This window comes from Haliaeetus leucocephalus, unplaced genomic scaffold (genome assembly GCF_000737465.1).
Source record: "Haliaeetus leucocephalus isolate CR32 unplaced genomic scaffold, Haliaeetus_leucocephalus-4.0 Scaffold495, whole genome shotgun sequence".
Lineage (NCBI taxonomy): Eukaryota > Metazoa > Chordata > Aves > Accipitriformes > Accipitridae > Haliaeetus > Haliaeetus leucocephalus.
In genome coordinates this window covers 8,408,756-8,424,749 of record NW_010972931.1, presented here as the reverse complement: position 1 = coordinate 8,424,749, position 15,994 = coordinate 8,408,756, and the positions used below count along the sequence as shown (strand labels likewise).

Genomic DNA, 15,994 nt, shown 5'->3' with positions numbered 1-15,994 from the left:
TTATGTATGAACTAGGCTTTTATTGATGTGGCTGTTGTATCAGATGGTCTTCCACGCTATTCCTCTTCTTTTCTGCCATTTCTCTATATATTTCCACAAGGTCACTGGCATAGGCACACCAGTACTATTCTTCATCTCCCTAAATAAATGTTCTTCTTCTCCCTTTTTTCACTTCTCTTTCATTCTCACATGCACATCCTCTACTCTCTTCACTTCTCTCTTTTCCTTTCCTTCTCCTTCCCACCCACAGAATTTCCATTTGGTCAGTCCTGTCCTCACCTCATGCCTACAGTAGGCTTCTTTAGTGAGTTCCTATATTACATTTTATTCTGAAACCTCACTGAGAAAATCTGTATCATCTTGGGTTTTATATTGTCTACCTAGTGGCATTCGCCCTTTCACTTTTCTGGAATTCAGGGCAAGTAGACCTTTTCCATCCTCTTCACATTTTAGTGCAGGTCCAGTAGCATCTCTATAGTCGTTCTTCTCAGCAAAAGCATGGAATCTGTAATACAAAATGAGTTTTCACCAGTACGTAAACTACATAAATACTTTTCTAATTTTAACAATATGTATGTCACACATGCAAGATCATCGTGGTGTACAACTTTGGAATTATTTGCTTCTCTATTCAAGATATCTAAACCTTCATCTACAACACTATGAATATTATCAAACCTTTTATATACATTTATGTACATTCTGAAGCCTTCTTATGAAGAAAATCCTTTCATTTTGGTATCATTTACTCTGAGGCACCTTCCTTTTCAATCTCCTGGAAATCTGTTTTTAATTAATGCTTTTAAAATGCTGAGCAAGCATGTAATTTGAGATGTCTGAGATAACACTAACACCTTTTTACCAGATTATCCTCCTAGTTGAAAGCCTAACAGGAACATTTATTTCATTATTGGCATACAAATCAGGAAGTCAAGCAGACTTCATTTACCCTCACTATCAGAGCAGAAAAGCTCTCAGAGCAGAAAAAAGATGCATTTCTAAAACAGAACTACACTCAAAACAGGCTCAAGTCATGAAAAGCCCATGAACTTGGCCATTCCTACGGGAAAGCTGACTTAAACTTATAGACAGTTATTGGGCAAATATCTACCAGCAAGATATTAATTGGCCCAATAAGTCTCTGCACCAAACCCAGACTCATGTAAAAAGAAGATAGTGGGAATCATATCAAACAAACCAATTCCTCTCAGCTCCCTGCCACAAGCCTTCTTGCCTCTTCCTCCACCATACAAGCAACATTCACTTTCCTTTTATAAAGGAGGTAAAAACACTGCCAAAAGAAAATGAAGGATGGTGACTGGCAATGAACCTGGTATCATGGAGGTACCATGATTCTAAATGACCACAATCATTTGAGGCACACATCAGACCAGAGCAAACATAACACTTTCCCACAGTCTTGTTTTTTGGCAGACACTTAAAAGCTACTTCTAAACACAGGTGGCTATAAAAGAGCTAAACAGCTGCCATCTTACCAATTGCTCTGCTGTCACTTGGGAAATTTCTACTGTTGGAGGTCTTCCCACTCTTGCACAAACAACAGTGACACAGAAAGAGCTAGCAGCCTTTTCACAGCTCTGTAACTGTATGGTGACTTCTGTTAAGCAAACACCTACTGACTCCTACTGCCCTCCTGCTGTTCAGCATGAGTTTGATATTGTGGGGTTTTGTGTTAATTCGTTTGTTTTCCTTATTTTGATATCAGAATCAAGATCAAAGTTTAATTATCCCTTTCTACTGAAGGCTGATTCTCACCACACAGCTGATTCCCAGGATAAAGGAGCCAACAAGCCATGTGGAATGTATCAGTTTCCACCAACCATACCAAATAGATGCTAGAGAGCATGGTACAGAACTGCATTTCCACACAACCAGGCCTGATGGATAACACCACATCAATTTTCTGTTGTTCCAGGAACTGCCCATTTAGGACAGGCATTACCTTTTCAGTACATGTCTGTATGGCACTTGATCCAACAAAACTCTAGATCCTTTGCTGGTGCCTGTGGATTTTACCAGAATACAAAGCAATAAAATAAAAAACATTGTTTCGATTTATGTTGTGACCCTTTCCCTTGAACAATTTTTCAGACTTCAAGAAAGGAGCAGATGACAGACAATTTAGGGTATAAAAAAGGAATGGCCTTTCTGCAAGCCAGTGAGCACGTATGTGGAGAGAAGCTGGTCTGTTCGAGTAGGTCCTGCATTTTAGTCATATCTCTTAGACTATTTCCCCAGTTTCCCCAGATCACTTACTGAACTGCTTTGTCTCATTTTCCTCATGAGTAAACCAGGGATTATATTCAGGTATCTTCCAATACCATTCGTAGCAGCAAAGCACTTTACAAGTACTGAAATCATTACTGTGCTGCTTCTTTGTCATACCTGCCAGAGGCCAAGCGGCTCAACTCTTTCAGAAAAATAATTGTTTCATCTTCCCTGGCATTGAAAGATACAGTGTTGACTGGGCAGGGGCCATCAGAAACCTTCTCAAGGAGTAGCTGCTTTGTGTCCACTGGAACATCACCCACAGCAAAGTAGTAAACGGCTTCAGCCTGCCATTAAACAGAAAAAAAATTGGGAATTGGAAGACATTATCTTACATAGATGTCTGGTACTTGCTCAAGCACTGTCCTGTGCTGAGTACTAGTAGAAAAATTTAGTAGAACCGATGCATTACTTGGCCTATAACATTTTCAGATCTTTGGTTCTCCCTCTCATTTATGCTAGTAACTCAAATGAAGTGCACAGAAAATTTCCTGAACTGAGAAGAGAACCTGGCCCACAGCCCCTGAGTCTGATTCTGCCAATGCAAGCCCCTTTCCACAGAATTTAACTGAAACCAAAGAGAGTTGTAAGGAAGGACAATTGTATTATTAGTTAGGACAAGGCTCTGTGCCATGTTCCACTTTTATGAAGAGAGATGCTATGTTGGTGCTTTGCCAGGGCTGAAAATCAGTAGGAACTTTTATACTAGACATAATTTTACCAGTAGCATGTATTTTGAGGGTAGGAAAGATGAATCATTCTTTCAATGCTACTGCTGGAATTTACAGATAATTCGTATTTTTTATACTTCCCAAGGCAAAGGGAGCTTGGCAGGTTTATTATGACCACACACACCTATATTCTGAAAATGTTATTGCAAGAAGAAAGAGAAGCTGATGAGATGTCTTGTAGTTATTGCTTGAGTATTACATTATGAGGGATTTGATGTCACCTGCACTTGTCCATGCTAACAATCCTCATGGTAAGTATGTTTCTTGCATTTTCACCATCATTAAAAACAAATATAACAACAGCTATCCCATGATGATGTTTAAGATAATAAGCATAGCATATCAGTCCTACGGCATGGTACATACCAACTGATAAATAGCTGTTTAACTGAAAAAAATACACTTGAATACAACTAGGAATCCTGGGACATACACCACAAAAAAGAAGACAACTATTAGAGTCTGGGATGGCACTGAGGAAATGTCTATGCACCCACATAATTTCATGCAGTAGTAAAGCAAATTCAGTATCACCTGTAAGTGCGTTCATGCATTTCCACTACTGCCTTTGATACTGATCTATATTTCAGCTCCCTGAGTCAACAGAATGGCACATGAACATCTTTTTTCCAGTTTGTACTTGAAGCTTCCAGGCTGTAAGATCCCTGTACTGTTCCACATCATAAACGTGTTGATATAAACTGACATGGACTTCTGGATTTCAAGTTCTGTCCCTCCTCTACCTTTTGCCACAAATACTCAGACTATTCCTCAGCACTAGAAGACATCTCTCCCAAGCAGCAACCCAATCTCAGGCTAGACCAGGCAAATTAACAAAGCAGCACCTTGCCACCTCAGGCATCCCTTGGATCTTACAGAGGGGGCAAGTCACTCCATGTGGGATGCAGGGCCCATAGTTACAGACCACACTGCCTTGGGAGCAAGCAGGTCTGTGGTCAGCCAGGTGTCCTGGCATCACTGTTAATGCTAGACAAATACTAAAGTTAAAGAGAAGAATGAATGTGTTTCATTAAAGTGCAAGATTGACAAAATACTTACTTGCTTTAGAAAAAGGTGCAGAGAAACAAAATGAAAGAACTCTTGCACGTATCTGTGCTTTAGTTGAGTTTTACAAGGTTCCCCTCTCTGTTTCATCTAGCTAAAAAGCTACCCAAGCATGCATACAGCTCTCCCAGCTGAGACCCCAGTCCTTGGACAACACCTTCTTCCTACTCGTTTTGCTGAAGAGGCTCCTGACCTGGGGGAATGCATGCATATTGAACCACCACTTTTCCCTGTGTTCCTTCAGATTCACATCTTCTCCCCCCTCCCTCCTGAGACTGCTACTAATTCATAAACTTGATATTCAATAAGGATATCAATTTTCACACTTCCTCCAAAGGATTTACTGCCTGCTTCTGCAATTTTAAAAATGCTAACATTTCTTGGGCATAGCTGATGCAGAACCAACTCCTCACAAGAAAAATAAACAAAATTGCTAACCACCGACAATTCACTCTACTTAACTACAAACCCAGCAATACCATACCACAAAGGAAATATTCCTTACAGATTAAAGGGGAAAAGTTAAAACCTTTCCATTTAGTCCTCCACATTTTGAAAATTATAATTTGTGCATCTGTCTAAACAAGCAAACTTCATACAAGAACAGGAAGGAGAACAGCATGAACAGTTCCTCACAGTCTTTATCTTGTTGGGGAGGTGTGTTTTGGATGGGTGACCCACAGTTTGCAGAGTGGCACGTGTACAGAACCATAAGTTAAATGCTGTGGATGCATCTGTGGCAGGTAGTGCTCAAAGGATTGCAACCTTACAGCAGAATGATCTTGAGCTTGGGACTGACAGGTCATGAGGAAAGGAAATCTAGGAAGTCACCACACATGGGGAGAAAAGCTCAGCTAAAGGAATGACAGGAAGAGCCAAGTCTAGGGAAAAAAGAGCTATTATTCTGGAGCAACTTGATGTAGCCAGTTCTGAGGAGTGAGTCATTTACGACTGTTCAGTGAGTATGAGGCTTTTGCCTAGGACTGAATGGGGTCTCCCCCCTGCCTGCAGTACAGTGAAGCTTGCACTCAAGTGAACTGTCAGTTATGAATGATAATGACTGTATTTAGGAGTAATTGAAGTTTGTTTTATGTTGAGCACCTGCCACAATTGACTCCCCCAGACTACCCATTAGCCCACCAATGGCTGGAAAAAAATAATAGACTTCTCACTGTTGGACAGATTTTAATTTCTGTTTATTCATACGCAGACCCACCAGGTCCAACAAGCCTTTTTTTCATCCAGACAATACTGAAATCTGAATACGATCTTTTTCTTTTCCCACCAGGAAATCAGTAATACACTGCAAATTGAAAATGTCAATAAAATTTATGAAGGAGGCATTTAAAAAAGCAGTCATAAAAAATCTCACTGTTGCACAATTTGTTCCTCATCCAGTTCCTTTTTAATATCAGTTTCCAAACATCAAGGTTCATCTGGATGAGAATCCACCAGCACAGGGAACCAGAAAAAAACTCAAGCCAAATTTACCTTCTCCTTCAAACAATGTCTCAGAATGAGATTTACAAAGAGGTTAGGATTGGATCTGTGAACAGGGATGGATCTTAATGGCAGTGAAAAGCAATGATTCTAGTCCACACACAGTAGGCCCAATTTTCCATTAAATTTGGGTGCTAGAGAACTGAAACCATGTACTTTGTAAGCAAATTTCATAAAATATCTCTTTCACAACACAAGTTTTAAGTGACTAGCTCAAATGATGGCATATATGGTTTACATCCTGTGACTCTGCTGTAATGAATAAAGCAATATGGTACTTCTAGAAACAGACAGAATTTAATTGCAGCAATACCTGTGCGTGCTTTGTCTTTTTGTCCTGGAAGAAACTCTAGCTATAACCTGGCTGATGAAGAAGGATTTGCATACCCCTACCATGAGTTAATACTTAAATAAATTTCTGTACCTACTATTTTGGATTTTAAATATAGTTTTAATGAGCACTTCGGATACATAACAAAATAAAAACAGTTTCCCTGTCTTCAATAATGTTGATACCAGCAATTTTCTCATAAACTTGAAGCCCTGAAAAACATATATGACAAAGAAACTGGAAGGGAAGGAAGATGTTTTCTCTTTCCCTTAGTAACGAATATGTTACTTATTCTGTGTACTCTAGAAAAGAAAATAAACAAGTTTCTGCATTCAAAATACAGTACATTTACATAAACAGGCCATCAGTAAACATAGTATGCAGCTACACTTGGGGAAAAAAAACCTTTCCAAATGCCGTCATTAATATTTATCTTTGCAATATTCATTAGGGCAAATCACAGTAGCCAGTCTGGCACTGAATATTCTTAGATTTACTTGAGGCTTCTGAAAAGATGTATGAGCTTACCGCATCATCACTCATGGCTTCCAGCAGGGCTTCAGCAGAGTTGGTATGGCTGGCAGCTGTCATATGGTCCAGCTTCCAGAGCCATGTAACAGCAGACGTTACAGTATGCTCAGACACAGGAGTAGATTTCTGTTGCCACTTCATAAGATCCGGAGCAGCCCTGAAAATGACATTAAGTATAAATCAGAAATAGTGAGAATAATGCTGGCAGAGCAAAAGAGTGGAGCTCTGCTATTGTTACTCTTCTTTTATATTCTTAAGTGAAAATTACAATAAATCACAGCTACTAAATCCAGACTTTTAGAGGAAGTAGAGGAAAAGAAGTAGAGGAAAAATAAAACCTGACCTGGGTTCAGCTGGGATAGAGTTAATTTTCACAAGAAGCTGGGAGGGGACACAGCCAGGACAGCTGACCAGGACTGGCCAAGGGGATATTTGATACCATGTGACATCATGTTCAGTATATTACTGGGGGAGCTGGCCAGGGTGGGGATCACAGCTTGGGAAGGGGCTGGGCGTTGGGTTCCATGTGGTGAGCAATTGCATAGTGCATCACTTGCTTTGCATATTCTTTTATTAGTATTATTGTTATTATTATTTCTTCTCTCCTTGTGTTGTCCTATTAAACTGTCCTTATCTCGACCCATGAGTTTTTTTACCTTTTTCTTCCGATTCTCTTCCCCATCCCATCGTGGGGGGAGGAGGGAGAGAGTGGCCGCCGCATGGTGCTTAGTTGCTGGCTGGGCTTAAACCATGACAAACCCTTAGAAAAATACTGTAATTTTAATAAGAATTTTTTTTTGAGATAACTCTTTCCAAAGTAGGGTTGAGAGAGCTAAAGTACTTTAAAAACAGTTCCTAATTCCTATCTCCCCTGAACAAAAAAACACAATCAGGTTTTTAAAATATGTGTATGAAAAAAAGATCTGGCTTCCACAGGTCTCTTTCCACAACTTGCTGCATGACCTTCTGTCAGACCATTTTAACAGACACGCTTTTTTTTTTAGTAGGGCTGATCTTTATCTACCCATCAAAATAAAACTTACGATGCTAAGCTTTTTGATATTTTAATTGATCAAGGCCTTGGCCTTAATGGCAGTACAGAAGTACAAAGTATATGAGCACGTATGCCCGTGCATTTGTACATAAAAAGACAGAAAGCAAATAAAAAAACAAGTGGTTGCAGTGTTTGTGACATTCCATCAAGCACTATTTTGAAGAGTTTACTGCAAATCTAAAAGACAAGTATGTTTTCCAAGATTCTTTTAAAGTAATAATTTATATGCTATATTGTCCTTTGTCTCCCTTCTGCACAAACAAATTGATGAACACAATTATTGTGCCTCAATTTTGACTTGGCTCTGCAGATCATTTTCAAAGCAAATGTTTTATGTGCTTCTCAAAAGCTATGGAAGTTTTCTACTTTTCGATTGTATTACAAGCTAGAGAATTAAGACAGGGCACCAGAATCAAATCTGTAGGACAAACCTTGGGTAAAACAACTTTAAGAATCACAGTGTAGTTGCAAGTTATCATTGTGGAACCAATTTTAAAATTATATGACCTAATTTGTGCATCTTTTTTTTCATAGTGACAAAATTCCATTCATTTGTCCAAACCTATGCTTACAGGTTCAAACCTTTATGTATATATGAGAATTTGTGCAGAGATACATAAATCTGAATAGCTGCTTCTACACTTTGTAACTAAACACATATTCATTTTCTCATGTTAGGGAACAAGCACTTGTCTTTTGTTATGGAAATCTAGTATTGTTTCCTAGTTCTGCTACTAATTTCTGTGACCATGGAAATCTATAGAAATACAATGCCTGTGCCTATGGCACTTAGGGCAGTGTACATTTAGCTGTAAGGCAGAAACCTGTAATGCCTAGGCAGTCAGATGGGACCTCACTGTTTCACTCTGTAATACCTAGATGCCTGAAGAGCATTCCTGCTATTGCAAAGTCCCCCTTATCTTTCTGTTTTTCTGTGCTACAGTTGTAGAAGGCATATATCAGTATTGGGGTTCTGTTAGTCTTTTTCTGTTCTTCAGGGTAACAATGGTCTTCTATTAAATGGAAGTAGCAAGCTCAGCATGACAGTGGGTGAAACTTGGTGGAAAATCTACAGATATTACCAGGACATGAATCAAGACAATTTCCACTACAGAAAGCATATTATCCAAACACATGTCTATATGATATGTGACTCCTTTTTTATTCTCCAGCAGTAGGCAGACATGGAATTCTTTGTTCAGCCTGGAGAAGAGAAGGCTCCAGGGAGACCTGATTGCAGCCTTTCAATACTTAAAGGGGGATTATAAGAAAGATGAGGACAGACTTTTTAGTAGGGCCTGTAGTGATAGGACAAGGGGTAATGGTTTTGAACTAAAAGGTAGATTCAGAATAGATATAAGGAAGATATTTTTTACCATGAGTGTGGTGAAACACTGGAACAGGTTGCCCAGAGAGGCTGTGGATGCCCCATCCCTGGAAACATTCAAGGTCAGGTTGGATGGGTCTTTGAGCAATCTGATCTAGTTGAAGATGTCCCTGCTCATTGCAGGGGGGTTGGACTAGATGAGCTTTAAAGGTCCCTTCCAACCCAAACCATTCTATGATTCTATGATTCTTTCTGCTTACCGAATGAGGTTGAATTTGGCAATTTGGGTCACCTGTTCCACAAGTACCATAGAAAGTGCATCCCGACATAGATCAAATTCAGCTGGAGCTGCAGTGCCAAAATCCAAAACAATGACAATGCACCGTTCTTGAATCACTCCAAATATCTGCCGGCTCTCACTGGTTAGCCATTCCATTCGCTGCTTATATAGCTCGATAGCTCCCATTAGACAATCCACAAAATGAAGAATCAGTTCTTTTTTGGCTGTCAGCTTTATTTAAATAAGGGAGAGAAAGAAATTGAACATCAAAACAAATAATACAAATGCAGCCCCAAGCTTAGCACAGCTGCAATAGCTTGTTTGCAAGTGCCAGATATGCCAGCCAAGGTAGCAGTGAAAACAATCCATTTTTCTTCCACTATTTCAAGAGCAAATACTCGACAAATGCATCTAAGCTATAAAGAAAAGACACTGCATTTTGTCCTAATTGTTTTTCATAATCTTTTTATATGAGCGTGAAACAGTGCCAGTGGGTTGTCTGACTTGTCTGTCTCAAGACTGGAGCAATTAGAATGAGCTGAACACTGGCTAGGATGCAGAAAGGGCTGGAGAGTAGATGGGTGAACAAACAAGGACACAGAAACTTTGTACCTTCTTATACCAGAATTTTGACTAGCAGTTAAAATTTTGTACAGCAATACAAGGGAGCATTGGTTCTGGGGCACTTCAATCTCCCCCTTGTATTTAGCATTTGAAAGGAAAATGTAAAATGTTTCCGGTTTGTACTATTATGTCACTAACAATGACCAGCATTACAGATTAACTGTTTGCAGGTAGTTGCTTAGGCAAATTTAGTTCAGACAACTGCAATCAACAACTAAAAATTCTCATACCATATCAGTAAAATAAGAAAAACCTAGATTCAGAGCTGAAACTAAAACCAGCAGACCCTCTCTAAGAATACACGTATATGCATTCACCATGCAAAGTGGTCTGTGGGTTTAAAAATTCACCACTGGTTTCAGTAAAGACATTCACCCAATATCTCTGAACCATGTATGCTAATTCACTGGCTACCTTCTACCTCCAACTACCTTTCTGGGACTAAGTACAAAACCTTGGAGATACAAATGTTTTTAAACAAGAACGTTTCTCAGGGAGAAGATATTTTGTGTGTCAGTCTGCACTTTTCTTCCTCGTATTTGTATTTTTCTCTGTTCTTTAATATCAGCTAGGGCCCTGTAATGTGCCTCCCAGATACAGAGTCTCAGGCTGTCTGCCAAAGGAATGTAGGCCTGGGAAGGAGCACTTAGAAAATCCAGTTTCCTCCTATGACAGCCAGATGCATACAAAGAAGTTTATTGCACTACACCAATCAAACTCCACCTTAAAATAAAGAAGTTTTCTTGTACCACCCCTTCACTTGTAGTTGGACAGTCCAGATTCCCATTCCCCTGAGGGCTGGAAAACTTCTGACTGTCCAGCCTAAATTTATTCGTGGCAGTTCATACCCATATATTCTTGGGCTAGCATGCCTTTTAGCATAGAAAACTATAGCTTTTCCCTATCCCTGTAGTTTCCCTTTCTGTAGGCATTCAAGGGCAATAATGCTACCCTTTGTCAGTCTTCTTCAGTCTTACTTGCATATGTCAACATCAACCAAGCCCTTTTATAAGATCAGCACTCCGTTGCAGTTCATCCTACGAGCTCTTCCCAGTACCTGTTCTAGTCTGAATTGCTCATTCTCAACCTGTAGTAACTGTACACAATACTGTACACAATATCCTAAATGAGATCTCACCAGATCTTGTATAGTGGCATATCTACCTTAATGCTACCAGAAATGTCCTTCCTACTGCTTGCAACATGTCCTAAGATTAAAAGACATTATGTAGCTATTTCATATGGAATTAATGGGAAAAAAATGAGGGGCAAAGACTCCCTGATATGGTTCTTTTCCCATTTTTAAGCCTTGTGCCTCAAAAGTAAGTCTACTTATCAGAAAAAATGACAAGCCATTTGCTTTTTTAAATTCTTTTCTGAATTAACGCTCTCCCCTCCTTGCTTACATGCATACCTCTTCAATCAGAAGCCATCCTCTCAACAATGGGGCTGCCAGCAGCTGTTGCTAAGACATTCCTTAGACCATGAGCCTGGGCAGAGATCCAGCTAGCTGTCTCTATAGAGTAGACTGAGCCTTTTGTGACCCGCTGGCAGTAAGCAAAGCAGCGCTTTGCATCGGCAATGACAGTGCATTATGTCTTCTTATTTCAGCATCCCCATTTGTTTTATTGACTACAATTTTATTTTTTTTAACTCAGCTCAGCATCTTCTTTTTAAGTGTTCCGTCTTTCAAGACAGGGTAAATGTTGCTTAGAAACTGCAGTCTTGTCTGGAAAGATTTACTGCAATGCTGCACCAAGGCAAGAGCATAAGACTTTGCAAGGAGAAAAGAAAAAGATATCTAGCTTCTCTACCACTGATTGTTATCACTAACAGTTTGACAAAACAGAAAAAAAACTGATCAAAAGTTAAAGTTCTCACAAAGAATACAAGTATTTCATGCCATAGGGAGACATTTTAGTCACATCATTCTGCTAGAGTGGTAATAACTTCTAAGTGCACAGGGAAGTTACCACAAGTCAGCCACACTTACATTATACACGCTGCCATCTTGTGCTCTCTTGTATTGAGGAAACAGACCATCTGCATACCGAGAAGCCACAAGTTTCCCCAAGGTGGTCACATAATCTATAGTAAAGGTTACAAAAGATCAAGTTGCTAATCATAAAGATTACTTCAAACAGATATTTTTCAGGTTGATGTGTATACCATCCATGTGTGAGGCACATGCATTTGTATTGAACTCTTGACATTAAGAAACTTGAGAGAAATTCTAATTATGTTTTGGTTTTACAATTTTTTCTGGCTAGATCTATGATGGGGCCCTGAGGGTACCAACAAGCCTTGATAGCCCCGATCAACCTCACCTGGGGTTTCCAGTCACAGGGCACTCAGGCCTAGGGACCCAGTCTTTGCTTTAGCTGTGTTGTAGGTGTACCTGTCTCAAGTTCTGCTAGTGGACGTCTCTCCTGGATAGACCTTTCAGCCCTGTATTATAGGCTTGTCTACAGTTCTGTCTCCTGGATGTGGCTCTAAGACCTATGTTGTGGCCTTGTCTCCAGTTTTGTCTCTGGCTCCATCTCCTGTTGCTCCTGGCTGCACTCCCTGGCTGGACCCTACACATGGTTCATCACCTCACCCTGTCCAGGACTGTCTGTGGACACTATCAGCAGCACCCTGCTCTGACCGTGGTGCTTAGATGCTGCAGGACTGCATCCTGGTCAATGAGGACACTGCCTGGGCTGCAATCCCCTTTGGCTCCTGGCTCATTTTCTCTCCATGGAGCAGCCCTACTCTTGCTGCTCCCTGCCAGTTTAGTCAGAAGTGGGGAAAAAAACCACATTTAATTATTTATACACCAAAAAGCTATGTGGGACTTTAATAAATGAAAGGTTTAGGCAATTAAACTTCCGTATTATCCCTTTACCTCACAACAGCACTTGCAAATATTTGTCCATCCAACAAAATACAAAATCTGGTACAGATAATGCTGTTCTCTTACACAACTAAATGGGTGCAGAAGTGGGTGCAACTAAGGAAAAGGTTGCAGTTTGCTCTTCCAGTAGCGAGAAATCTACAGTATCTCCACTGATAGGAAAGCATTAGGGGTGGGAATATTTACTTCACAAAGCAGCTATTCTGTACAGCATGTTGCCCTGCTAAGCTAGTATGTTCTGCTCCTAAAATTACACTGTTAACAACATTAACCCTGCTTAACATCTTCTTCTTCATCTATCTACAGCATACAGGATTTCAAGATCTGCACTGTTGATCTTTGAATGCCCCATGGACACAAGCCAACCAAAATCTTAAATTATGCAACCTAGAAAAATTGCAATACATTACAATTCCTACTTCTCAGGCGACAAGCTGTTCAAAGAAAAGAATATCTTACCATGCTCTGCAAAGCACTATTATGGCAGTGATTAATAATTATTAGCAAACTCTTCCCCTCCAGCTGTCAGATGACTGCAAAGAAACATTTTTCTATAGCCTGACTTTGCACGAAAAGCAGCCTGAATTCTAATCAAATTTAACTGCTTCCTTAAAGCTGGATCCCTGGAAATAATATACTATTTCCAAGCAGGTTGGCTAGCCCTGATCATCAACTAGTAGATCACAGATTATGGCATGGCATACATTATATTTGCCATTTAAAAATGAACAGAGATCTTATGGTGCGTTATTTGCAGGAAAAAGACTAACAGCTTCAGCGGCATAAGTTATTTCCCAGCTATAGCTAAATTGGAGAGTATTTGAACTGGAGCCTAGGGTAAAGCAACAGTACAGTTGAGTAAGGAAAACCTTTCTCAGATCCTAAGTCCTTCTCAGCTCAAAAGGAGGTGGAGTTCCTCAGTTGTCTGAACTGGCAATGTCAGTAACTGTGGATACAGCTTCCCCTTCTGCCATTATGATAAGAAAAGAGACAATGTGAAAATCTCCTCTGTGTACACTGGGGTGCAAAATGAGTGTGACCCTATAGACTATTCAAAGTCGGGGGATTTATTATTACTCTATTATGGATTTGTCTTATACCTTTCCTGTGCTGGAATCCAATCTGTGACAGAATCTGCGATAGGGACAATTTGTTTCTTTTGAGCCCATGAAGCTGAAGCCATTTAGAAGATGAAACAAGGGGTTGTACATCCGTGTCCCACTGACTGACTGCCGGTCTCCTTTCCTTCTCTTTTGATTTCTTCTTGTGGGCCTTGTGGGAATCTTCGGGATCTTGTCTGTGCTTTGAATCAAAGGCATCTGTTGTACAGAGAGATGAGGGAAACACAACACTTAAGCTTTAACCAAATGATTCACTTGAATTGTCTCCTTTCTTTACCTGTATTCCATGGTATTCTGTACACATATAGCTCACCTCTTGTTTTCTTTTGTTATACTGAACAGTGTTCCTAATCTGGAAAGCTGCTCTCAGTCCTACACATCTACTTGCTGTTATGTCTTTTTATTCATCCATATGCATTTACCATCAATTTATTAAAGGAAATGTCTCTTGTATGCTGAAATCCAAGCCCTGAAATCTAAGCCTGGTTTCCGAACAGCAATTCTTCCAGTTCCTAAGACATCTCTTCTAAGTGTTGGGAATCAGAACTCATAATAGGCATTCAAAGACTGTCAGACCATCACTACATACACATTAAAAGCATTATGCGATAAACAAGGATTTCTCAACAGTTATATGTTGAACTGCTACCATAAGCAATAGCAGCGCCAGCAGCAGATCCTGGTTTTATTGCAAGGCTGGTGAAACTTCCTCTCCTCACATCATTTACCTCAAGTGTAAACAATGGTTCTGGCAGTATCTGCTCCAGGCTGTGATGGATCATGTGCATGCACAGGAAATCATAGATATGAGGGTCCAGTTTAATCTTAAGTTCTACAGAACAATGAACGTATCTCAGCAGCAATATATAGTTGGCTGGGTTAGCTCCACTTGGAACTGGCAGCAGAGGCAGCCCAGAGCCAGAGTGGTTGAGGCAGAAATGGAAGCAATGACAACACTAATGCCTCTGGTCCTCAGCACAGAGGTTCTAGGAGGACTTTGGTACTTGCTGTTCATTCCCAAAATACTCCGCATGAGCTAAGCTGGCTCTAGATGATTAAATAACCTTGCTGTGTCTAAGTTTACTTTCTGTGGACTTTTGAAATTTCTGTCCATTTTCCCCAGCATCAACATTATCTGGAGTATCCCAGTCCTCCATTGCCCATATACTGTAAGCTGACTGTAGCTGTACTGCATGGATCAAACTGGTCCAAAATACAAAGAAGGGTACTTCTATCTTTAGTGACTAAAAAATAACCTTCAGTCTAGTACGGATTACGATCAGAAGTCTCTGCTAAGATCAAATACTACAACAAGTGACCTGGTTACAAAGGTTCATTAAATAGACTGTTCCTCAGTTAATAATACATAAAGGAAATGAGACTATATCTCCAGAAATAATCTTTCAGTGATGGTAGGCTTCTATATGGTGCAGACTGGCACCAGCTCTTTCACAGTCGTCAGTCCTACAAGCAGGGTGCTGGGCTGGCATGCCTGTAGAGGTTGGCGTTTTACCAGCCCTCCTCCTCCACTCAATACAGAAGCAGCACTGACAGATGTTAACTCAGGAGAGAGACAGGTGAAGGTTTGCAGCTGTTTGCTGTTTGAGCTTTGTATATAGTCAGGCACTGTTTACAGTTACTTGAACAGTCATTCCCAGTTTCCTCCTCCAAAAATGCATAAAGGCCAGCTCAGAACCTCATATACAACACAGGTGAGAGTGGCACAGCTTCTTGTACACCGCTAGCAGCATGCACACCTCAATGCTGCAAACAAAACTGAAAGTTATCCGGGAAAACCTGGAATCTATGCAAAAATAGTCCTGAAATACTCACAATCACTCCAGGCGAGTCTACATGGATTGCCAGTCATGATAGATCTCTTGATTGGCAGCTCCTCTTTGATTTCTTCTTAAAAACCTGAGGAATTATTATGTTTTAAAAAAATTAAAATATTGCCATGCACAGGTCAATATGAACTGGAGACCATGTCCACAGGCCGAGCCAATAATACACTGCAGAAGGCTGAGATCAAGATTTTCCTCAAGAAAAACAGTATTATAAATTAAAAAGGATAGCTACTCCCCATGTCAAGAAAGGCTGAGGTCAGATTTGACAGGGATCCCCATAATCACAAATGAGAAAGTGGGAAATTGGTAACATGGTTTCCCTTCCTTCTGTCTAGATTATCACAAAAAAGAGACAATGTGGAAGTTTCCACACAGATATGCTAGAAAAATGAATGTGG

The 15,994-nt window shown here is 40.1% G+C and overlaps 1 protein-coding gene across 1 annotated transcript in view; it reads right to left on the bottom strand.

Annotated features, from left to right (window-relative positions):
- Positions 1–15,619, bottom strand: part of VWA3B (von Willebrand factor A domain containing 3B) — an 84,704-nt gene extending 69,085 nt beyond the window's left edge. The window contains exons 1-7 of the mRNA XM_010575814.1: positions 15,583–15,619; positions 13,729–13,947; positions 11,726–11,820; positions 9,089–9,339; positions 6,445–6,604; positions 2,407–2,576; positions 381–505 (exon numbers count right to left, since the gene is read on the bottom strand). Coding sequence (XP_010574116.1) covers positions 381–505; positions 2,407–2,576; positions 6,445–6,604; positions 9,089–9,339; positions 11,726–11,820; positions 13,729–13,947; positions 15,583–15,619 — 1,057 coding nt within the window. The remainder of the gene's footprint in view (positions 1–380; positions 506–2,406; positions 2,577–6,444; positions 6,605–9,088; positions 9,340–11,725; positions 11,821–13,728; positions 13,948–15,582) is intronic.
- Between the last annotated feature and the right edge of the window lie 375 nt (positions 15,620–15,994).